General features: G+C 46.6%; 1 protein-coding gene across 2 annotated transcripts in view; it reads left to right on the plus strand.

The window, feature by feature from the left end:
- The window catches only part of OCRL (OCRL inositol polyphosphate-5-phosphatase), a 57,379-nt gene that overhangs the window by 20,309 nt on the left and 12,342 nt on the right, over positions 1 to 24,728 (plus strand). Inside the window, exons 7-20 of one of the 2 annotated variants that reach the window (XM_070759823.1) lie at positions 2,768 to 2,888; positions 2,972 to 3,139; positions 5,355 to 5,456; positions 10,068 to 10,182; positions 11,254 to 11,370; positions 11,485 to 11,672; positions 12,705 to 12,816; positions 14,556 to 14,665; positions 16,314 to 16,449; positions 18,563 to 18,673; positions 19,276 to 19,441; positions 19,584 to 19,819; positions 20,250 to 20,273; positions 24,344 to 24,460. In XM_070759823.1, the coding sequence (XP_070615924.1) occupies positions 2,768 to 2,888; positions 2,972 to 3,139; positions 5,355 to 5,456; positions 10,068 to 10,182; positions 11,254 to 11,370; positions 11,485 to 11,672; positions 12,705 to 12,816; positions 14,556 to 14,665; positions 16,314 to 16,449; positions 18,563 to 18,673; positions 19,276 to 19,441; positions 19,584 to 19,819; positions 20,250 to 20,273; positions 24,344 to 24,460 (1,823 nt within the window). The remainder of the gene's footprint in view (positions 1 to 2,767; positions 2,889 to 2,971; positions 3,140 to 5,354; positions 5,457 to 10,067; positions 10,183 to 11,253; positions 11,371 to 11,484; positions 11,673 to 12,704; positions 12,817 to 14,555; positions 14,666 to 16,313; positions 16,450 to 18,562; positions 18,674 to 19,275; positions 19,442 to 19,583; positions 19,820 to 20,249; positions 20,274 to 24,343; positions 24,461 to 24,728) is intronic. The other variant, XM_070759824.1, reaches the window with a different exon arrangement.

Raw genomic sequence — 24,728 nt, forward strand, 5'->3', positions numbered from 1 at the left:
GCTAGTTTTACTGGCGTGAAATACCATTTATGTAAAAATTTCTTTCTCATCTCTCTAATTCTTGTGTTCTTTATTTTATATATATTTTCTACTACTTCTTCCATCTTGCTTTCATTAATCCATAATTCATTTTGCCAGTATCTTGTTAGGCCTTTAATCACTTCCTCTTCCACTTGTAATAACATGCTATAAATCTTGCTAGCCTGTCCTTTTGAACCATTAATCTTTTCTTTCAATATTTTCTCTAGATAGTTTTCTTCTCTCAAAAATGCTTCTTTAATCTCACTTTTATTCAAATATTTGCATATTGCATTAAACTGCAACCATTTTTGTTGGCCCAACCACCATTCGAAGCGAGTTCTATTAACTCTTCCATCTGGGAGTAGGAAATTGAAGTCTGGAAAAAATCGGGGCTGCACCCAGAAAGGAAGTTATCCGATGACAAAGGTGCTGGATGAAGGGACTGGGATAGGAAATCGCCTTTATAAAATGGTGACCGTTTATAAAGTTTACTAGGAGCAAATAGAAATGACAATGTGATTTCCCCATAGCAAGGAAGATAAAGCAGAGATGATTAACTTGATCACTTCATTTAAAGAGGAAAATGTGTTCTTATCGGGATATCACTTCTGGAATTTGTGCTTTCTTGTAAAGAAAAAAGAAATATGAAACTTTGATCTTGGTTATGTTGATTAGAAAGATTTGGTGTTATAGAAATGGCTAGTTATATATTAATGCGTAAAAGCCAAAAGTTGAGGCGGGAGCATGTTTATCTTGTACTGAGCTAGGAAGAGTTGGAAAATGATGCCTCCTTTTCTTTCATTCTCTCTTCCCCCTTGTATCTCACACCCCCTTTTCCCTGTTCCTTTTCCTTCCCTTAATTTCTTTTTTTTTTTTTTTTGGTAGTTTATATTTTATGTAATGAAATAAAATTAAAAATTAGAAACAAACTCTTGAATTAGCCTTATTTCTTACATTCTGGCATTGAACTGTTTGGAAGCCTTCTGAAGGCTAACTTAAAAGTTTTTAAAGAAAATAATCTTTATTAAATATATACATTTAAAAAATTATAAAATAGACAATATAACATAGACTAAAAGGAAAAAAGGGATGAAGATATAGGGAAAGTCGAAAGAGAGAAAAGATTAGAGAGAAAGAGAAAAAGGAATAGTTATGTCAACTATCTACTTGACATTTCAGTAACGAACGACTTATGGCAGTGATGGTGAACCTATAGCACAGGTGGCACATGAAGCCATATCTGCTGGCATGCGAGCCGTTGCCATAGCTCAGCTCCTGCGTGCATGTGTGTGCTGGCCAGCTGATTTTTTGATTGGCCAGAAGCTCTGGGAGGATGTTTTTGGCTTCCAGAGAGCCTCCGGAGGTATGGGGAGAGTGTTTTTACCTCTCTCAGCTCCAAGGAAGCCTTTGGAGCCTGGGGAGGGCAAAACACAACCCTACTGGGCCCACCAGAAGTTGGGAAACAGGCTGTTTCCAGCCTCCAGAGTGCCTCTGGGAGGTGGGAGAAACTGTTTTCGCCCTCCCCAGGCATTGAATTATGGGTGTAATCTTTAGGCACCTGAGAAAAACAAGGTTCGGCCTCATTGGCCTATGGTTTCAGTTCCTATAGCGCAGTGCTGGCTGGGGAATTCTGGGAGTTGAAGTCCACACATCTTCAAACTGCCAAGGTTGAGAAACACTGCTATAGAGGATGTATATTACAACATAAAGTTTGTTTTTATTTTTATATTTATACAAATATAAAAGCTCATATTCCATATTTATACAAATATAGAAAGCTTAGAACTACGACGCCTAAAACACGATCTAAGCATTGCCCACAAAATCATATGCTGCAATGTTTTGCCTGTCAATGACTACTTCAGCTTCAACCGCAACAACACAAGAGCACGCAACAGATTCAAACAATATTAATCGCTGCAAGCTTGACTGTAAAAAATATGACTTTAGCAATCAAGTTGTCGAAGCGTGGAACTCATTACCGGACTCAGTAGTGTCAACCCCTAACCCCCAACATTTCTCCCTTAGACTATCCACGGTTGACCTCTCCAGGTTCCTAAGAGGTCAGTAAGGGGTGTACATAAGTGCACCAGTGTGCCTTTCGTCACCTGTCCCCTGCTGCACGAATCCCAGCGACCGATTAGGTCCCACAGACTCGGCCTTCTCCGAGTCCCGTCAACTAAACAATGTCGGTTGGCGGGGCCCAGGGAAAGAGCCTTCTCTGTGGCGGCCCCGACTCTCTGAAACCAGCTCCCCCCAGAGATTAGAACTGCCCCTACCCTCCTTGCCTTTCGTAAACTTCTCAAACCCCACCTTTGTCATCAGGCATGGGGGAATTGAAACATCTCCCCCGGGCCTATATGATTTATGTATGGTATGTTTGTAGGTATGTCTGCTTAAAAATGGGTTTTTTTAACTATTTTAAATTTTAAATTGTATATTATTAGATTTGTTATGAATTGTTTTATTGTGTTGTGAGCCGCCCCGAGTCCACGGAAAGGGGCGGCATACAAATCTAATAAATAATAATAATAATAATAATAATAATAATAATAATAATAATAATAATAATAATTGTCTCTCCTTATCTCATATACCATATATCTTTTCTCCATTTCATATATCTTCTCTATTTTTCTATCTTTTCTTTATATATAATACTTCATGTCTGTCCTCTTCAATATGTATTGTGTATTGGACAAAATAAATAAATAAAATAAATATTTATATTTTTACTCGTGTTCAGGCCTTCTGGGGTTCGAGGATGATTTCAGCGCCATAAGCATGGAGAAGAAAAGGAATTTGCAGAACCAGCAGATGAGTGCCCGCCGAGAGCCCCCACCTCCACCCCAGGCCCCTGGCCGGTCGTAAGTCGCCTCCTTGAGATGGGCGTCTTGGGTTCAGTTGCAAGCGGCCGGCTTGACTCCATGATCTCGTCTATCGTCTCCAGATACCCCCGCGAGAAGGAGAGCGCCAACAAGGATCCGCCGAAAAGCAGTAACACCATGCGGACGTTCTTTGCGCCCTCCACCCAGTCGCAATCCGGGCAGAGGGAAGGGCTCATCAAGCATTATGTCCTCAAGCGGGAGAAGGAATACGTCAACATCCAGAACTTCAGGTAAGGGCTGCGCAAAGGTGCTTTGTTGAACTGGGCCTCTGAGGCTTCCGGCATTGCACGTCTGTTCCAAAAAAATAGAAACATAGAAGACTGATAGCAGAAAAAGACCTCATGGTCCATCTAGTCTGCCCTTATACTATTTCCTGTATTTTATCTTAGGATGGATCTGTTTATCCCAGGCATGTTTAAATTCAGTTACTGTGGATTTACCAACCACGTCTGCTGGAAGTTTGTTCCAAGGATCTACTACTCTTTCAGTGAAATAATATTTTCTCACATTGCTTTTGATCTTTCCCCCAACTAAATGATGGAGGATCGGAGCAGAAATGTCACCCACCCACCCAAGAAGTTTGATTTGATAGTTCCACAAAGCGTGGCATAAATGGTACATTTGGCTGGAGAAAAGACAACACACAGCTCCATCATGACCCTCTTAACCTTCACCCAAGCAACTATCCCACGAACCCATAAAATAATATTACGAATCATTGATAAAAGGATGAACCAATTTAAAACGATAAAGATTTAAACTCAAGTTTAGAAACTCAAAACTTTCATCTATGCTGATAGTAAATATCTTAAAAGCTGTAGGGTAATTGGGTCAACAGATGAGTTGACACTGTTTACGACATCTGATAAATTTATAGATATGAATTTACCTCTTTCTTCTTTCTCTTCTTTTTTATTTTTTCTCTTCTTTTACCTTCTTTCTCTTTCCTCTTCCTTTTTTTCCCTTTTATATCTATAAGCATGTACTTTGACTTATAACTGTATACTCAAAATTCATATACATTTCTACCAATATTTGCATAGCCCTTTTGCTTTATGTATCTCTTTCCCTATTTTCAATAAAAATTATATTTTCTTTTTTTAAAAAAAGAAGGAGCTTGATTTGAATAACAGATTGACAAGAGTTGCAAGGGAGTTTGTAGGTCATCTAGTCCAACCCCCGCTCAAGCAGGAGACCCTACACCCGTGAGGGGCAAACCTATGGTGTAGGTTGGAACATGCGCGCGCACCTTTGCCAGCCTGCTAGTCTTTGTGTTTCTGCTGCGCATATGCGGGACAGTGGGGCGCATGCAGAGGACTTTTAGCTTTTGAGGAAACGTCATTGTTTTGGGGTCATGATCGCTGACCTCTATCCCTTCCTTCCTTCCTTCCTTCAGCGAAGCAGTGGAAGTGATGTGCCGGTGCCTGGAGCCTGTTGGGGCCTGGATGGGTGTCAACAAACTCAAACTCAACCCAGACAAGACAGAGTGGCTTTGGGTCTTGCCTCCCAAGGACAATTCCATCTGTCCGTCCATTACCCTGGGGGGGGGGAGCTTTTGACCCCCTCAGAGAGGGGGCACAACTTGGGCATCCTCCTCGATCCACAGCTGACATTGGAACATCATCTTTTGGCTGTGGCGAGGAGGGCGTTTGCCCAGGTTCGCCTGGTGCAGCAGTTGCGGCCCTATTTGGACAGGGAGTCATTGCTCACAGTCACTCATGCCCTCATCACCTCGAGGTTCGATTACTGCAACACTCTACATGGGGCTACCTTTAAAAAGCGTTTGGAAACTCCAGATCGTGCAGAATGCAGCCGCGAGAGCCATCGTGGCGCTTCCAAGATTCGCCCACGTTTCTTCAACACTCCGTGGCTTGCATTGGCTGCCGATCAGTTTCCGGTCACAATTCAAAGTGTTGGTCATGACCTTTAAAGCCCTACATGGCAATGGACCAGATTACCTCCGGAACCACCTGCTACCGCACGAATCCCAGCGACCGATAAGGTCCCACAGAGTTTGCCTTCTCCAGGTCCCGTTGACTAAACAATGTCGTTTGGCGGGCCCCAGGGGAAGAGCCTTCTCTGTGGCAGCCCCGGCCCTCGGGAACCAACTCCCCCCGGAGATTAGAACTGCCCCCACCCTCCCTGTCTTTCATAAACTACTCAAGACTCATTTATACCGCCAGGCATGGGGGAGTTGAGATAGCTCTTCCCCCTAGGCCATTCCAAGTTATGCATAGTATGTTTGTGTGTATGTTTGGTTTTATAATAGGGGTTTTTAGTTGTTTTTTATTATTGGATTGTACATGTTGTGTTTATTATTGTTGTTAGCCACCCCGAGTCTGCGGAGAGGGGCGGCATACAAATCCAATAAATTATTATTATTATTATTATTAATTATTATTTGCCCTGCCTCAAAACCATTCCGCTTCCTTATGTATGTTGCAGGTTTTTTATAGGGACGTGGAACGTCAACGGACAATCGCCAGACGGGAGTTTGGAGCCTTGGTTGATCTCGGACTCGGAGCCTCCAGACATATATTGCGTAGGGTGAGATCCCTAGAGGGACCCAACCATTCTTCCTTTCTCTTTGCCACCATGGCGGTTCTGTTTCTACTGTTGTGCCTTGTGTTGTTGTTGTTTTTAACCGAGAGTTTATTCTCTCCAGTCGTAGCAATCTTTAAATTTGGCACAGAGAGAAAAATAATCCCCAGGATTTTTCCTGGGATTCTTAAATGTTAACCCAGAAGCAAAGGGTTAGTAAGGGTCCACTTACCTCCGGAAGGAAGTAATAACCACATTTTAAATGTTAAATACACTGCTCAAAAAAAATAAAGGGAACACTCAAAGAACACATCTTAGATCTGAATGAATGAAATATTCTCATTGAATGCTTCATTCTGTACAAAGATGAATGTGCTGACAACAAAATGAAATTGATTGTCTATCAGTGTTGCTTCCTAAGTTGACAGTTTGATTTCACAGAAGTTTGATTTACTTGGAGTTATATTTTGTTGCTTAAGTGTTCCCTTTATTTTTTTGAGCAGTATACATTGTCTTGAACTCCCTGGGGAAAGGAGGGGTGGGTGGATAGACAGATTGGACAAGTCTTGACTGCAACAAGGGTTCTTCTTCAAAGAACAGCAGCAACTAGCTTTGGAAGCAACTGCATTAATAACAGTAGCAATAGCACTTAGATTTATACAGTGATCCCCCGATTATCGCGAGGGTTCCGTTCCAAGACCCCTCGCGATAATCGATTTTTCGGGATGTAGTGGTGCGGAAGTAAAAACACCATCTGCGCATGCGCGCCCCTTTTTCCATGGCCGCACATGCGCAGATGGTGGAGTTTGCGTGTGGGCGGCGGGGAAGACCTAGGGAAGGTTCCTTCGGCCGCCCAACAGCTGATCTGCTCTGCAGCGCGGCAGCAGCGAGGAGCCGAAGATGGGGTTTCCCCGTTGCCCAGGCAACGGGGAAACCCCATCTTTGGCTCCTCGCTGCTGCCGCGCTGCGGAGCAGATCAGCTGTTGGGCGGCCGAAGGAACCTTCCCTGGGTCTTCCCGCCACCCAGGCAAAGGGGAAACCCCAAGATCGCTTGCCGCTCGAGAGCAAGAGGGGGAGAGATAGAGAAAGAGAGAGAAGGAAAGAAAGAGATGAGAGAGGGAGGAAGAGAGTGTGAGAGAGGAAGAAGCAAGATAGAGAAAGAGAGAGAGAAAGAAAGATGAGAAAGGAAGGGAGTGACGTCATCGGGTGGAAAAATCGCGATATAGCGTTTCGCAAAGATCGAGATCGCGAAACTCGGGGGATCACTGTATACTGCTTCACAGTGATTTACAGCCCTACTCTAAATAGTTATAGTTATAGTTAGTTATAGTTTACTAGATTTGTATGCCGCCCCTCTCCCAATGGTTTAATGGAAAATGGTTTACAGAGTCAGCATATTGCCCCCAATAATCCGGGTCCTTATTTTACTGACCTTGGAAGAATGAAAGGCTAATGCAATAGCATAGAAACATAGAAGTCTGACAGCAGAAAAGACCTCATGGTCCATCTAGTCTGCCCTTATACTATTTCCTGTATTTTATCTTACAATGGATATATGTTTATCCCAGGCATGTTTAAATTCAGTTACTGTGGATTTACCAACCACGTCTGCTGGAAGTTTGTTCCAAGGATCTACTACTCTTTCAGTAAAATAATATTTTCTCACGTTGCTTTTGATCTTTCCCCCAACTAACTTCAGATTGTGTCCCCTTGTTCTTGTGTTCACTTTCCTATTAAAAACACTTCACACAGCAATGGCTCTTAAACTTATATACCCTTTCACAGTGCTTTGCAGTCTGCTCTAAGCAGTTTATAGAGTCAGCATATGGCCCCCAACAATTTGGGCCCTCCTTTGACCAACCTCAGAAGAATGAAAAGCTGAGCCAACTTTGATCTGGTCTCAATTGAACTGCAGAGTTAGTCTGCAATACTCCATTCTAACCACTATGCCACCAGGACTCTTATATAGCAATAGCTTATATACCGCTTTACAGGGCTTTACAGCCCTCTCTAAGCAGTTTAGAGAGTCAGCCTCTTGCCCCCAACAATCTGGGTCCACATCCTCGAAAGGATGGAAGGCTGAGTCAACCTTGTGCCGATCAGGATCGAATTGCTAGCAGTGGGAATGCAGAGTTAGCCTGCAACACTGGATACCAATTAAGATGTTCCGCCCCAGACGCCTGATGGACCCTGAGGGCTTTCAGACGGCGCTTGGGGTTATACCAGAGGCACTTGTCCACAGTTCGGCAGAGTCTCTTGCGGAAGCCTGGAACAAGGCCGCAGCGGAGGCTCTTGACCGGATTGCGCCTTTGTGACCTCTCCGAGGTGCTAGACCCCGTAGAGCTCCATGGTTCAACGAGGAGCTCCGGGAGTTGAAACGCCAGAAGAGACGTCTAGAGAAGCGATGGAGGAAGAGTAGGTCTGAATCCGACCGAACACTTGTAAGAGCTTTTATTAAGACTTACAAAGTGGCACTCAAGGCGGCAAGATGCGCGTACCATGCCGCCTTGATTGCATCAGCGGAATCCCGCCCGGCCGCTCTGTTTAGGGTGACCCGCTCCCTTCTTAACCAGGGGGGAGTTGGGGAGCCCTTACAGAGTAGTGCCGAGGACTTTAACACGTTTTTCGCTGATAAAGTCGCTCGGATCCGAGCCGACCTCGACTCCAATTGTAAAACAGAGTCGACTGACAACGAGTCAGTCGAGGTGACTGGGGCACGTACTTGTCCACCTGTCTGGGAAGAGTTTGATCTGGTGACACCTGATGAAGTGGACAAGGCCATCGGAGCTGTGAGTTCCGCCACCTGTTTACTGGATCCGTGTCCCTCCTGGTTGGTTTCGGCCAGCAGGGAGGTGACACGGAGCTGGGCCCAGGAGATTACCAACGCTTCCTTGGGGAGGGGAGTTTTTCCATCACTCTATAAAGAAGCGCTTGTGCGCCCCCTCCTCAAGAAGCCCTCCCTGGACCCAGCCGTACTTAACAACTATCGTCCAGTCTCCAACCTTCCCTTTATGGGGAAGGTTGTCGAGAAGGTGGTGGCACTCCAGCTCCAGCGGTCCTTGGAAGAAGCCGATTATCTAGGTCCCCAGCAGTCGGGTTTCAGGGCCGGTTACAGCACGGAAACCGCTTTGGTCGCGTTGATGGATGATCTCTGGCGGGCCCGGGACAGGGGTTTATCCTCTGTCCTGGTGCTCCTTGACCTCTCAGCGGGTTTCGATACCATCGACCATGGTATCCTTCTGCACCGGCTGGAGGGGCTGGGAGTGGGAGGCACTGTCCTTCAGTGGTTCTCCTCCTACCTCTCTGGCCGGTCGCAGTCGGTGTTAGTGGGGGGCCAGAGGTCGACTCCTAGGTTTCTCCCTTGTGGGGTGCCTCAGGGGTCGGTCCTCTCCCCCCTGCTATTCAACATCTACATGAAACCGCTGGGCGAGATCATCCAAGGACATGGGGTGAGGTATCATCAATATGCGGATGATACCCAGCTTTACATCTCCACCCCATGCCCAGTCAACGAAGCGGTGGAAGTGATGTGCCGGTGCCTGGAGGCTGTTGGGGCCTGGATGGGTGTCAACAGACTCAAGCTCAACCCGGATAAGACGGAGTGGCTGTGGGTTCTGCCTCCCAAGGACAATCCCATCTGTCCGTCCATCACCCTGGGGGGGGAATTATTGACCCCCTCAGAGAGGGTCCGCAACTTGGGCGTCCTCCTCGATCCACAGCTCACATTAGAACAACATCTTTCAGCTGTGGCGAGGGGGGCGTTTGCCCAGGTTCGCCTGGTGCACCAGTTGCGGCCCTATCTGGACCGGGACTCATTGCTCACAGTCACTCATGCCCTCATCACCTCGAGGTTCGACTACTGTAATGCTCTCTACATGGGGCTACCTTTGAAAAGTGTTCGGAAACTTCAGATCGTGCAAAATGCAGCTGCGAGAGCAGTCATGGGCCTACCTAGGTATGCCCATGTTTCACCATCACTCCGCAGTCTGCATTGGTTGCCGATCAATTTCCGGTCACAATTCAAAGTGTTGGTTATGACCTTTAAAGCCCTTCATGGCATCGGACCAGAATATCTCCGAGACCGCCTCCTGCCGCACGAATCCCAGCGACCGATTAGGTCCCACAGAGTGGGCCTTCTCCGGGTCGCGTCAACTAAACAATGTCGGGTGGCGGGCCCCAGGGGAAGAGCCTTCTCTGTGGCGGCCCCGGCCCTCTGGAACCAACTCCCCCCAGAGATTAGAACTGCCCCTACTCTTCCTGCCTTCCGTAAACTCCTTAAAACCCACCTTTGCCGTCAGGCATGGGGGAACTGAAACATCTCCCCCTGGGCACGTTTAATTTATGCATGGTATGTCTGTGTGTGTGACTGTTAGCATATGGGGTTTTTTAAATATTTAAATATTTTAAATTTGTCTGATTGCTTATGATTTGTTTTTACATGTTGTGAGCCGCCCCGAGTCTTCGGAGAGGGGCGGCATACAAATCTAAGTAATAAATAAATAAATAAATACTAACCCCTGCACCAATAGGACTTTTCAAGCCGAGGATGGCTGATGATGGACTGGCTGTTGGGGTGTTGAGGCCACCCTCAGCACCTGCTGAACTCTCCCCCTCCAGGTTCCAGGAGCTGGACCTGAGCACAGAAGCCTTCTTCTACTTCGACTCCAACAAAGAGCAAGAGTGGTTGGCAGCTGTGGAGAAGGCTTTGCACCACAAAGCCAAGTACAGGAAAGTAAGTCCAATTTCCCCCACCCTGTTGCACGCAGGTCAGCTATCTCCCTAGATCAGGGCCAGTAATTGAAAACAGGAAATCTGGTAGATTTGTACCAAAGCTAAGGCGGAGCTGTACTGTAGCTAAAAAATATTGGATAGAAATTCAAATATGGCTTGAGAACATAGTGAAACAGTGTACAGTGGTACCTCTACCAAAGAATGCCTCTACTTACGAACTTTTCTAGATAAGAACCAGGTGTTCAAGATTTTTTTGCCTCTTCTCAAGAACCATTTTCCACTTTCAAACCCGAGCCTCTGAAACTGTAACCCGAAAAGGCAGGGAGAAGCCTCCGTGGGGCCTCTCTAGGAATCTCCTGGGAGGAAACAGGGCTGGAAAACATGGGGAGAAGCTTCTGTGGGGCCTCTCTAGGAATCTCCTGGGATGAAACAGAGGCTTCTCCCTGCCTTTGCCGGCCCTGTTTCCTCCCAGGAGATTCCTAGAGAGGCTCCACAGAGGCTTTTCCCTGCCTTTTCCGGCTCTATTTCCTCCCAGGAGATTCCTAGAGAGGCTCCACGGAGGCTTCTCCCTGCCTTTTCCAACACTGTTTCCTCCCAGGAGATTCCTAGAGAGGCCCCACAGAGGCTTCTCCCTGCCTTTTCCGGCTCTATTTCCTCCCAGGAGATTCCTAGAGAGGCCCCACAGAGGCTTCTCCCTGCCTTTTCCGGCCCTGTTTCCTCCCAGGAGATTCTTAGAGAGGCCCCACGGAGGCTTCTCCCCGCCTTTTCCGGCCCTGTTTCCTCCCAGAAGATTCCTAGAGAGGTCCCACAGAGGCTTCTCCCTGCGTTTTCCGGCCCTGTTTCCTCCCAGGAGATTCTTAGAGAGGCCCCACAGAGACTTCTCCCTGCCTTTTCCAGTTATAGTTTCGGAGGCTCGGGTTCGTAAGTGGAAAATGATTCTTGAGAAGTGGCAAAAAAAATCTAGAAAAGTTTGTAAGTAGAGGTATCACTATATTTTGAAAGTAATGTAAAAGAATTAGAGATAAGATGGTAGAGAGCAGGGCAGCCGTTCTAGGATCGTCAATCTTTGCAGGTGCAGCTGGTGCGCCTGGTTGGCATGATGCTGCTGATCTTCGCCAGGAAGGATCAGATGGACTCCATCAAAGACGTGGTGGCGGAGACGGTTGGCACTGGGATCATGGGCAAGATGGTGAGCGGACGGGCGGGATGAGGCCCCGATGTTGTCGTGTCCCCAGGTTGACGCCTCGTCCAACCGACCCTTTCCTTCCGCTCTTCCTTCTTCCATCCGTCCGTGCTCCTGCAGGGCAACAAAGGTGGCGTCGCCGTCAGGTTCGTCTTCCACAACACCAGCTTCTGCATCGTCAACTCCCACCTGGCCGCCCACGTGGAGAACTTTGAGCAGCGCAATCAAGACTATAAGGACATCTGCGCCCGCATGAGCTTCCAGGTTCCCGACCAGAACCTGCCCCAGCTGACCATCATGAAACACGAGTGCGTCCGAACGGTGGCTGGCGGGAGGCAGGGAGGAAGTGGCTTACAGCGGGGGCTGCGTTGTTTAATTTATTTGACTTCTATGATAAAACTGAAGGGGTCCAAAGATGGGTTACAAAAATGGTGGGGGGTCTTAAGCATAAAACTTATCAGGAAAGATTGGGGGGGGTGTACCTCCTTGAGGTTGTTCAACAGCCACACCCACAAATCCATCACATTCTCCAATCTCCAAGTGCCATGTTGACAGAGAACACCCATCTCTTTTTGTGTAGGTGCAGAGGTACAGTGGCAAAGTGGTACATTCTGAGCAGAGACAGGTTACAAGCGGTGTGCCACAAGGGTCCGTTCTGGGTCGTATTCTGTTTAATATGTTTGTGAGTGACATAGGGGAAGATTTGGTAGGGAAGGTTTGCCTATTTGCCGATGACTCTAAATTGTGCAATAGGATTGATATTCCTGGAGGGGTCTGTAATATGGTAAATGATTTAGCTTTACTAGATAAATGGTCAAAGCAATGGAAACTGCAGTTTAATGTTTCCAAATGTAAAATAATGCACTTGGGGAAAAGGAATCTTCAATCTGAGTATTGCATTGGCAGTTCTGTGTTAGCAAAAACTTCAGAAGAGAAGGATTTAGGGGTAGTGATTTCTGACAGTCTCAAAATGGGTGAGCAGTGTGGTCGGGCGGTAGGAAAAGCAAGTAGGATGCTTGGCTGCATAGCTAGAGGTATAACAAGCAGGAAGAGGGAGATTGTGATCCCGCTGTATAGAGTGCTGGTGAAACCACATTTGGAATACTGTGTTCAGTTTTGGAGGAGACCTCACCTACAAAAAGATATTGATAAAATTGAACGGGTCCAAAGATAGGCTACAAAAATGAGGGAAGGTCTTAAGCATCAAACTGATCAAGAAACACTAGAACTGCTGAACATCTGGCAGCCGGCAGTCAGCAGAATTAGCCTGCAGTACTGCATCCTAACCACTGCACCACCGCGGCTCTGATAGTTTCTTTGCTCTTTCTCGTATCCTTCAGCATTGTCATCTGGCTGGGAGATTTGAACTACAGGCTTTGCCTCCCCGACTCCAATGATGTGAAATGCCACATCGCTAAAAACGAGCTTCAGAAACTGCTCACGTTTGACCAGGTAAGAAGCGAAAGGAGGAAGGAGCTCCCTGGAGGTTTGGTGGTGGTTGTTTCTCTAAGTTGAAATATCTCTCTCTTTTGGATATGGGTGCTTCCTCCCGTGATTTAATCATACAATTTGTGGCCATTGTGATGATCCTGCCATCTGGAGCCCATTTTACTTATGTAACGTTTGTCGTAGTCGTTAGTGCAAAGGCTTAAGTTACATTCATTAAAGTCCAGCTTTTATGGGCTGCTTGGAAGTTTCCTTCTTTTGCAGTCAGCAGCTGTTTCTTACATGCCTAGACACCAACTACCGTATTTTTCAGAGTACAGTGGTACCTCATCTTACGAACGCCTCTTCTAACGAACTTTTCAAGATACGAACTCGGTGTTTAAGATTTTTTTGCCTCTTCTTACGAACTATTTTCACCTTACGAACCCAAGCAGCTGCTGCTGGGATGAAGGGGTTTCTTTTTTTCCCCTTTTTTGAAGAAAGAAAAGGGAGGGGCTGCTTGGAGTAGGAAACATTTTGCAGAGAACAACGTGCTTGCAAAGGAACTGAAAGGGTGTCTTTTTAAGAAAGAAAAGGGAGGAGGGAGGGGCAGCTTGGGGGAGGAAACTTTTTGCAGAGAACAACGTGCTTGCAAAGGTACTGAAAGGGTGTCTTTTTAAGAAAGAAAAGGAAGAAGGGAGGGGCAGCTTGGAGTAGGAAACTTTTTGCAGAGAACAACGTGCTTGCAAAGGTACTGAAAGGGTGTCTTTTCAAGAAAGAAAGGGGAGGAGGGAGGGGCAGCTTGGGGGAAGAAACTTTTTGCAGAGAACAACGTGCTTGCAAAGGAACTGAAATGGTGTCTTTTGAAGAAAGAAAAGGGAGGAGGGAGGGGCAGCTTGTGGGAGGAAAATTTTTGCAGAGAACGACGTGCTTGCAAAGGAACTGAAAGGGTGTCTTTTGAAGAAAGAAAAGGGAGGGGCGCCCCCCTTGCCTTTCTTCCTTCCCACTCACCCTTTAGCCTAGCCTTGCTTCTTCCACCCGCCCCCTTTAGCTGCTCCTCCCTGCCCTCTGTTCGCCTCCCTTCTAAAGTTTGGGATTTTCCTGAAGGATTTGCACGCATGATTTGCTTTTACATTGATTCCTATGGGAAACATTGTTTCGTCTTACGAACCTTTCACCTTACGAACCTCCTCCTGGAACCAATTAAGTTCGTATGATGAGGTACCACTGTATAAGACACACTTTTTCCCTCCCTAAAAGAGGCTAAACATTCAGGTGCATCTTATATTCTGAATGTAGCTCCCTCCCCCCGCCCTAACTATGTGCTAACTATCTTCCCAGCTCTTCCCTTGCAGGTTCTTTCATTGTTACTCTTTACGAAGAATGTTTTCCAAGCCCTAAGTCTTTGCAGGCTTTTTTTTCATTGCTCTAACCTGCTCCAAATGTTTCTTTCCAGCCCTAACCAGGTGCTAACAATGTTCCCAGCTCTTACTGGCTTGCAAACCCTTCCATTTTTACTCTTTGCGAAAAACGTTTTCCAAGCCCTAAGTCTTTGCAGGCTTTTTTTTCATTGCTCTAACCTGCTCCAAATGTTTCTTTCCAGTCCTAACCAGATGCTAATGATTTTCCCAGCTCTTATTGGCTTGCAAGCTCTTTCACTGTTACTTCCCAAAGTTATGTGATAGGCAGTCTTTATGTTTTTCACAACCCTCCCTGCCAATACTAGATGGTCAGAGTAACGTCAGCGACTGTCTTTTTGCCTGCAGCTGAACATTCAGCGCACCCAGAAAGCAGCTTTTGCCGATTTCACGGAAGGCGAAATCAAGTTCATCCCCACATACAAATATGACTCTAAAACAGATCGCTGGGATTCCAGGTAAGAATGCCGCCCCAATAGTTCAATCTCACCCAGTAATTCAATCCAGGTAAAAATGTCACCCCAATAGTTCAATCCAGGTAAGAATCTCACCTCAGTAGTTCAATCCAGGTAAGAATCTCATTCCAATAGTTCAATCCAGGTAGGATTCTTGCCCCAATAGTTCAATTCAGGTAAGAATCTCATTCCAATAGTTCAATCCAGGTAGGATTCTTGCCCCAATAGTTCAATCCAGGTAAGAATCTCATTCCAATAGTTCAATCCAGGTAGGATTCTTGCCCCAATAGTTCAATCCAGGTAAGAATCTCATTCCAATAGTTCAATCCAGGTAGGATTCTTGCCCCAATAGTTCAATCCAGGTAAGAATCTCATTCCAATAGTTCAATCCAGGTAGGATTCTTGCCCCAATAGTTCAGTCCAGGTAAGAATCTTACCCAGTAATTCAATCCAGGTAAGAATCTTGTTCCAATAGTTCAATCCAGGTAGGATTCTTGCCCCAATACAGTGATCCCTCGATTTTCGCAGCTTCAAACTTCACGAAACGCTATACCACGGTTTTAAAAAAAACATTAACTAAAAAATACTCCACGGTTTTTTTGCTATACCACGGTTTTTCCCACCCGATGACGTCATACGTCATCACCAAGAGTCACTTCTCTGTCTCTTTCTCTTTCTTTCCTGTCATTCTCTGCTTCAATCATTTTCTCATTTCTCTTTTTTTCTCCCCTTTTTTCTATCATTTCTCTCTCTCTTCCTTCCACTCTTCTCTCTCTCTCTTTCTTCCTCTCTCTCACTCTCTTCCTTTCTCATCTTTCTTTCTCTCTCTCTTTATCTTGCTTCTTCCTCTCTCACACTCTCTTCCTCCCTCTCTCATCTCTTTCTTTCCTTCTCTCTCTTTCTCTATCTCTCCCCCTCTTGCTCTCGAGCGGCCGGGCGAATGGCGGGTGGCCGGGCGAACGGCGGCCGGGCGAGCGAACGGGCGAGCGGCGGGCAGGCGGGCAAGCGGGTGCTGGGGGGCGGGGGCAGCCAACATTCAAAGCAATCTTTGTCGGCTTCCGCACTTTCTTCGCTCCCCGCCTCCACCATCTGCGCATGCGCGGCCATGGAAAAAGGGCGCGCATGCGCAGATGGTGTTTTTACTTCCGCACCACTATACCGCCAAAAATCGATTATCGCGGGAGGTCTTGGAACGTAACCCCCGCGATAATCGAGGGATCACTGTAGTTCAATCCAGGTAAGAATCTCATTCCAATAGTTCAATCCAGGTAGGATTCTTGCCCCAATAGTTCAATCCAGGTAAGAATCTCATTCCAATAGTTCAATCCAGGTAAGAATTTCGTTCCAATAGTTCAATCCAGGTAGGATTCTTGCCCCAATAGTTCAGTCCAGGTAAGAATTTTACCCAGTAATTCAATCCAGGTAAGAATCTCATCCCAATAGTTAGTTTCCACCCACCTAGCTTACCTAGAACTCAATGGTCTTGTACAAAAGGTGGGTGGGTGGGAGCTGCTAAATGAGGATAGATCCCATAGAAGGATGGATCTCAGGAATTAAAAATTGTTCGGTCCGGAGATCACGGAGGATAATGTGGTGAGCATCCTGCAGGCTTCCAGAATACGTCCCTGATATTGATCCTCTCTCCTTCCAGTGGAAAATGCCGTGTGCCCGCTTGGTGTGACCGGATTCTCTGGCGAGGGGGCAACATCCACCAACTTCAATACCGCAGCCACATGGAACTGAAAACAAGCGACCACAAGCCCGTCAGCTCCCTCTTCCTCATAGGGGTAATTGCAGTCCGTCGCTCGGTTTCTGACGTGTGGTGCCTGCTTGCAGCTGGTTGTACTATAGGGCGTTGTGGCCGGTCAGCCTCTCCAGCATCCAAATCAGATGAAGAGGCAGTATGGGAGTCGGGGCCAGCATCAAGGCAACCTGGGATTTCCGAGGGGGAAGAGGGAAGGCAGCTGTCAAGAGATAGAAACAGAGGCAGAACATGGGCCGTCCATCAACCCTACGATGGAGAATCAACAGCTCCCAGCTCTGGAAGTAGCTAATCAGGAAGACGAGGAACAGTTGGGTCCAGTGCCTGATAATGTGGATGCGCAGAAGGCAGAGGAGAGGAGAGCAATGGAAATCTATGGGTTGGTCCTTGGGAGGGAAGAGCCACTGGGGATAAAAGGCAGAGAGCAAAGATGAATAGGCGTGGCAGACAACTACCGTATTTTTCAGAGTATAAGAACACACACACACACACACCCCAAAAAAAAAGTGGAAATGTCAGTGCGTCTTATACACCAAAGCCATGCCCCTGCGTTCCATTTTTGCAAAAAATGACCCTTTTTTTTGCAAAAATCGGGTGCGCAAAGGGTTTGGCCAACGATAGGCTCCTACGGGTACAGTCAAGTGTGCAGAACAGGTAGAAAAAATTTGATTATTTTTTTTTCTTTTTTCCCCTTCTGGGAAATGTTTTCCCTTCTGGGTATGTTTTTCCTATCGCAGCAAATGAGGTTGAATGTGCGTTTGTGTGTGTACATACACATACAGTTTATATAGTAGATAATGTATGTTTTTGTATGCCTGTGTGTAATATGTATGTATGCAAAGAGTATATTTTGGATGTTCAGTAATAGCAAATAGATAGGGAAATTACGGTATATCTCTTTAAGGCGAGGAGAGGCCAGGCATCCTAACCCTAGCCCTTGACGTTAGTGACATCAAGTTGGCCAACTTTGAGCCAGTCACATGACCTTTAAGGCACACACACCCCGGTCACATGACCTTCAAGCCACTCCCACCTGGTCAGATGGCCAGCAAGCCACATCCACAAAATAAGCCTACAGCCACAGTGTGGCAGAAATTTTTTTTGCAGCCCTTCACTGGTTTGGGAGGCCTGCAAAGTGTTACTGAGGACTGTGGAAGGCAAAAACACCCCTGTTTTTGCAAAAGGGAAAATTAGGAAAAATTAGCCATTTTTCACAAAACCAGCATTTTTGCCAGCCCCTAGGAGCACTCTGCAGGCTTCCCAAACCCTCTGTGTGCCCTGTTTTTGCAAAGCGTTTGGGAAGCCTGCAGAGGACTAAAACTTTTTTTCCTTACTTACCTCTTTGAAATCTTGGTGTGTCTTACAGTCAGAAAAATATGGTATTCCTCTCCCTGCTGGTCCACCACTGATAGCCTGCACTTCTGAATGTTGTCTGAAAATTTTCAGAATTCTTCTTGGAATCTGCATTGTCTTCTGAGTGTGTGTGTGTGTGTTTGTGTGTGTGTGTGTGTGCTGCTTGAAGAAAGCTAGTGCACCTAGCTTTCTTTGCAAGTGTAAGGAAAGAGAGAGGGAGGGAGAGACTCCTGGTGCGTTGGAGTCATTTCAGGGGGAAAGAGAGCGAGCGAGCATCGCTTTCCACAGATTTTGTTAGCCTGCTGTGAGTGAGAGAGAGAGACTTTGCAGGGGCTGCTGGCACTCTTAATAAAGGGAACATTTAATTAATTGCAGAGGTCTTGTCATGTTTGGGAACCGTGTCAGAACATAGGGTTAAGAACATAAGAAGAGCCATGCTGAATCGGGCCAAAGCCCATCGAGTCCAGCATTCTGTGTCACACAGTTACCCACCAATTGTCCATGGGGATCTTGAGCAGAGAGAGAAGGCAAGACCCTCCCTTTCCCTTGACCCCCAACAAATGGGACCCAAGGGAATCCTGCCTGCCTCAACCAACATAGAGGCGGCGCTTGGACATTCAAGTCCAAGTTAGCAAAGCCTCCCTGGAAGGCCAGGTTGCAGATCCTGCTGGATCCACTCCAGAAACTCTTGAGAGTTGTTGGCCAGAGTTCGACCAAGTCAGGTATCTTCAGCTCAACTTTGAAGTCCTTTGTTCAAATAACGCAATCTTGGTTTTTGCCCAAAGGTGAAAGTTGTAGATGACCGACGGTACCGGAAAGTATTTGAGGACAGCGTTCGGATGATGGACAGGATGGAGAACGACTTCCTTCCATCAGTGGAGCTGAGCAGGAGGGAGGTAAGGGAGACCAAAAAGGAACCACCACCACCACTTCCCTTCTTCAGAAAGGAAGTTCTTTAGCCACGAGAAAAACCCCATCTTGGTGGTCTTCCAAGTGTATTGGACTTCAGCTCCCATAAATCGCTTAACACATGTGACTTTGGGAATTGAATCCAACACATCTGCAGGAAACAGGTGCCCCCAAGGGGAACCTGCCCCAGAAAGACCCAAATTCTTCAGAAGAAGGCAAAATGCCTGAAGTTCTTGGGTGAACCAGATTTCCTTCTTGCGTAAACTTAAAATAGAAGCCAATTCCGGTGTTTGGAGTGGGTTCCCTTTTCTGCTGAAAAATACTCAGGTGTCTTGTTCTTTCTTCTTCTTCTTCTTCATCTTTCCCTCTTCTTCTTCCTCCTCCTTCTTCTTCTCCTCCTCCTCTTCCTCCTCTCTCTTCTTCTCCTCTTTCTCCTCCTCCTCTTCCTCATCCTTCTCCCTCTTGTCTTCCTTCTCCTCCTTCTCATTCTTCTCTTCCTCCTCCTTTTTCTCCTCTTTCTTCTCTTTCTCCTTCTCCTCCTCCTCCTCTTTCTTCTTCTTCTCCTTCTCCTTTCTCTTCTTCCCCACAGTTCTCTTTCGAGAATGTAAAGTTTCGGCAACTGCAGAAGGAGAAATTCCAGATCACCAACAACGGCCAGGTTCCCTGCCACTTCTCCTTTATCCCCAAGCTCAACGACTTGCAGTACTGCAAACCGTGGCTCCGTGCCGAACCCTACGAAGGTTATTTAGAGCCAAGTGAGTCTTAAGAAATAAGTTGGGATTTTGATGTTCTCTCTCTTCTCCCTCCCCCCTCACCCATGCTTCTTTGTGGTGGAGCCGAGTCCACCTTCAAGATCCGGTCTTGAAGCTTCCACAAGTTCTCCTTTGCCCATCCCAGGTGAGACTGTGGACATCTCCTTGGACGTCTACGTCAGCAAGGACTCCGTGACCCTTCTCAATTCGGGGGAGGACAAGATCGAGGAGATCCTGGTCCTTCACCTCGACAGGGGCAAGGACTACTTCCTCACCATCAGCGGCAACTACCTGGCCAGCTGCTTCGGGACCTCGCTGGAAGCCCTCTGCCGGATGAGGCAGCCCATCCGCGAAGTCCCCGTCACCAAGCTCATTGACCTGGTAGGAAGCTGAGGGCCAGCCTCCTGGGATGTTGGATGGTAGCTGAACTCAACGGAGCATCTCCTTTCCTCGCCCGCCTTGCCTGCTCCTCCTCCGCCCCTTTCATCCCTGCCGACGCGGAGGAGGACTTTCAGGCCCTTCCCAGGCGGCCTCTTGCAGCTTTGCCTTCGCTTTCCTGTCGTGCTGTCCAAATCCTGCCCTCCTCATTGAATCCGCGTTGCGTCTCTCGTTTCCACCTGCCCTTTTAACCCAAGCTTCCCCTTGCCGCAGCCTTGCCTTTCAGCGCTGTGCGTTTCCCCCACCATCTGGCTTCTGACTTTCCCTTGAAGACGGTGGGTTCCTTTCTCCGCTTTGGACTCGTGCCAATTAACACATGTTGTGTCTTTTGTCTTTTTTTCCTTTCCTTGCCTCCTCCTCCATGTGCTCTCAGGGAGAGGACAGCTGCCTTGAAAAGGTAACGGGGCTGGGAAGCTTTTGCCGTTCTCTCGGTAGGTGCGGAAAACTAGCTGAAACAAAGCCCGGGGGGGGGCAAGAGGGGGCACTGCCTGGAAAGAAATGCAGAATTTCTCCAATGTGCTGCTAAGGAGAGTCCAACATGGGTCATACTTCAGGCCTATTGGTAGGGACTGAGTTTGTTCTGTCGCGCTCTCTGGTAGAATCCTCCCGAAAAGTCACACGTACAAATTTCAGACACAGCCACACATTTGAAAATTCAAAACAATGTTCTTTATAACGGAAATTCACTTAAACGAAGCACTCTTTTTGTATAGCAAAGAGCACTCGTCTCCAAACAAACTGGTAATTGGTACAAGTCCCTTATCAGTTCTGAGATACTTAGCTTGCAGCTGTGAGGCAATTCACAGTCCTTCTTTCACAAAGTGAAACACACTTTGCTCTGTTTTAGTTTCAAAGCGGGGGGGAAAAGCAATACACCAAGGTCGAAGTCAGCAGGGCAGGCATGAAACACAACAATCAGATTATCCTCCACAATGGCCAAACCCACACGCTACTCTTTATAGCAGCCTCACTAATTACCACAGCCCCACCCAACCACAGGTGGCCTCATTTTCTTTGATAATAATCTCTCAGTTGTTGCTGCCTATGCATCGCTCTCCGCATGCGTGGCTGTATCATTAACTCTTGTTCCGAATCCAAGGAGGAGAGAGATAATTGATCTCCTTCTCAGCTGTCTGCCACACTCTCCTCCTCCCTGTTACTCATGTCTTCTTGGTCAGAGGACCCTTCATCAGCAGATTCCACCGGGAGCAAAACAGGCCTGCGGCATGTGGATGTCTCCCCCACATCCACAGTCCTTGGGGCAGGAGCTGGGCCAGAGCTAACCACAACAGAGTTTAAATTTAAATATTTGACAGTGCCCCCTCTCTGCCCCAAAGAGTTCAGCTTTTTAAACTCAGTCCATTAGTACAATTCCTCTTCGACTGTTTTTTCCAAATTAGCTCATGTTGGACTCTCCTCTAACAGATTTTTATTTAAGCAAGGGGAAGCAAGCTGAGGTTGAATTATGGCACGGGGAAAACACAGCTTGGTGGCAGTGTCTGCGGAGGAGATTGGAATTGTCCCTGTAGTCCTCGACGTACGAAAAACAGTTGAGCCCAAAATTTCCGTCGCTAAGCGAGACCTTTTTTTGTCCCGTTTTAAGACCTTTCCACAGTTTTGTTAAAGCGAGTCGCTATCTTAACACGGCTCTTTGGTAAATCTGGCTTCCCCGTTTGACTCTGTCGGTCAGAAGACCCCCAAAGGGGGACCAGACGACCTTGGAGCACTGCAGCCCATCATAAAAATGAGTTCAGTTGCCAAGGCTCTGAATTTGCAAGGGTCAAAAAATGTGAGGAATGGTCATACGTCCACTTTTTTTCAGTGTTGTTGTAACTTTGAACAGTCGTTAAGGGAACTGTTGTGTGAGTCGAGGACTGCCTGGAATAGATGCACAATTAACACAAGTGGCAAACGGGATATGGCAGGGGTGAAATCCAGCAGGTTCTGACCGGTTCTGGAGAACCGGTAGCAGAAATTTTGAGTAGTTCGGAGAACCGGCAAATACCACCTCTGGCTGGGCCCCAGAGTGGGGAGGGAATGGAGATTTTGCAGTATCCTTCCCCTGCCACGCCCACCAAGCCGCACCCACAGAACTGGTAGTAATAAAACATGGATTTCACCACTGGAATATGTGTTAGTGGTGTGATATGGTTGTTGGGTTTTGTTTTGTTTTTTTATAAAAGTCAATTGGTTGGTTGGTGGGTGGGTGGGTGGGTGGGTGGGGTGGGTTGAGTTCATAGTTCCCTCTAAGCTGAGCAGTGAGCAATCGCTCACTTAAAAATCATCATCAACTCAGAGTTTTCCAAACCTACCCAGAAGCCGAGAGGGAAAGAGTGAGAGGGAAGGAGAAAGAGAGGAAGAAAGGAAGAGAGAGAAACAGATAGAAAAAAGAGAGGAAGGAAAAGAGAAAGAAAAAGAATGGGAGTAAGGAAGAGAGAAAGAAAATCAAAATGTATTTTGAAACTAGCTCAACTATTTAAGTGGCATTTTGATATTGATAGAGTTGCCCTATTATGAGCTCACTGTTATAGACACACAGAAGAGTATTTTATTTTGAAATTCTCTGAGGCAAAACAGGGTGGGTTTTTTATTTGTTTGTTTGTTTATTTAATATTTCTGTGCCGCCCAGTCCCGAAGGGACTGCCGCTCAGACACTATACTTTTCCGCCCACCCACCCCAAAAAATTAGAGGGAACACTGGTTGAGTTGGGTTGGTTGGTTGGTTGGTTGGTTGTTTGCCGCCCAATCCCGAAGGACTCAGGGCGGCTTACAACGTTATAAAAATACAAGCCAAGGTGGCGCAGCAGGTAGAGTGCAGTACTGCAGGCCACAAAAGCTGACTCCTGGTTCTGCAAGTCAGCGGTTCAAATCTCATCACGGGCTCAAGGTTGACTCATCCTTCCATCCTTCCGAGTAATAGCCTACAATACTGAACTCTAACCACTACACTGCCAAGATAAATCGATGTGCTTCTTGCTCTTGCTTTCCTCTTGTCGCAGCAGTCTCCATGCTGGCTATTTTGTTCATAACGGTGCCATTTGTAAAACAACCAAGAGAAACTTTTTTTGAAGTCCAAAACATTCTAGATTGCATGCGTTCCGAGACCGCCTGCGAAAGTCGAATTTCCGCAAAGTAGAGGTGCGGAAGTAAATACACTATTTTTGGCTATGAACAGTATCACAAGCCTTCCCTTAACACTTTAAACCCCTAAATTGCAATTTCCCATTCCCTTAGCAACCATTTAGATTATTACTCACCCTGTTTATTTATTAAAGTTTATTTAAAAAATATTTATTAAAGGCAAACAAAAGTTTGGCGATGACATATGATGTCATCGGGCGGGAAAAACCGTGGTATAGGGAAAAAAACCCATGAAGCATTTTTTAATTAATATTTTTTTAAAACCGTGGTATAGACTTTTCGCAAAGTTTGAACCCGCGAAAAGCGAGGGAACACTGTAATTTAAAAAACAAAAAACAAAGGAACCCTTCTCTGTTTATTGTTGAAAGTGCTGGGGCAGCCACCGAACCATCTTTGTTCGGAAATGAACTTGTGGTGTTTTTACTCCCACGATCCACTGCAGATTATTTCAGGCCTCCCGTTTTTAGCAAGGCAATTTGGGATAGGAAAAATCATCCTGGTGTCACTACTTAAAAAAAAAAAGGTTCACTCTTGATCATCTGCTGTTCCACTTGAGAGGTAACAAAAGGTGCAAAAAAGGACAACAAGAACAATCAAGGAAATGGAGCCGCTCCCTGTGAAACCAGATTGCAACGCCTTGATCTCTTCAGCCTTGAAAGACAATGTTTAAGAGCTGACTTAATTAAAGTGTATAAAATTATGCATGGGATAGAAAGGGTGGATAGAGAAAAATCCTTTTCTCTATCACACAATACTAGGACGAGGGGGCACTCCCTAAAGCTCATAGGTAAGAAAGGGAGGACAAATAAAGGGAAATATTTCTTCACCCAGAGGGTCGTTGTTTCATGGAATTCACTTCCAGAAGAGGTCGTGATAGCTGTCAGCCTGGATAGTTTCAAGGCAGGATTAGACAGATTCATGGATGCCAAGTGTATCGGTGGTTATTGAAACGGATGTCCAAGTGCCTCTTCTATGTTGGTTGAGGCAGGCAGGATTCCCTTGAGTACCACTTGTTGGGGGTCAAGAGAAAGGGAGGGATTTGCCTTCTGATCCCCATGGACAATTGGTGGGCCACTGTGTGACACAGAATGCTGGACTCGAAGGGCTTTGGCCCAATTCAGCAGGGCTCTTCTTAGGTTCTTATGTAACAATTGGCCCAGTCTAGACTGAGAATCTACATTTTTTTCAAGTAGAGGTGACTTTTATGCGTACTCTTATGCTGCAAAGCAAAGGCGCCGTTTATTGGCCTTCCAGTAGGGTGATATGAAATAAGCCCCTCCCAAGTATTGGCAGGTTCTGATGCCGATCCATTTGCTTTCCAAACAGGAAAAGTCCCTTCTGAAGATGGTGCCTCAGGACGAAGACTCGATCGACCGACCGTTGCACATACCCAAGGAGATCTGGCTCCTGGTGGACCACCTCTTCAAGAACGCCTGCCATCAGGTATGCTTGGAGGCACCACTGAATAATAATACAGTGGTACCTCATCTTACGAACGCCTCTTCTAACGAACTTTTCAAGATACGAACCGGTGTTTAAGATTTTTTTGCCTCTTCTTCCAAACTATTTTCACCTTACGAACCCAAGCAGCTGCTGCTGGGATGAAGGGGTTTCTTTTCCCCCCCTTTTTTGAAGAAAGAAAAGGGAGGGACTGCTTGGAGTAGGAAACATTTTGCAGAGAACAACGTGCTTGCAAAGGAACTGAAAGGGT

The sequence above is a fragment of the Erythrolamprus reginae genome, chromosome 8 (genome assembly GCF_031021105.1).
Source record: "Erythrolamprus reginae isolate rEryReg1 chromosome 8, rEryReg1.hap1, whole genome shotgun sequence".
In the NCBI taxonomy this organism is placed as follows: domain Eukaryota; kingdom Metazoa; phylum Chordata; class Lepidosauria; order Squamata; family Dipsadidae; genus Erythrolamprus; species Erythrolamprus reginae.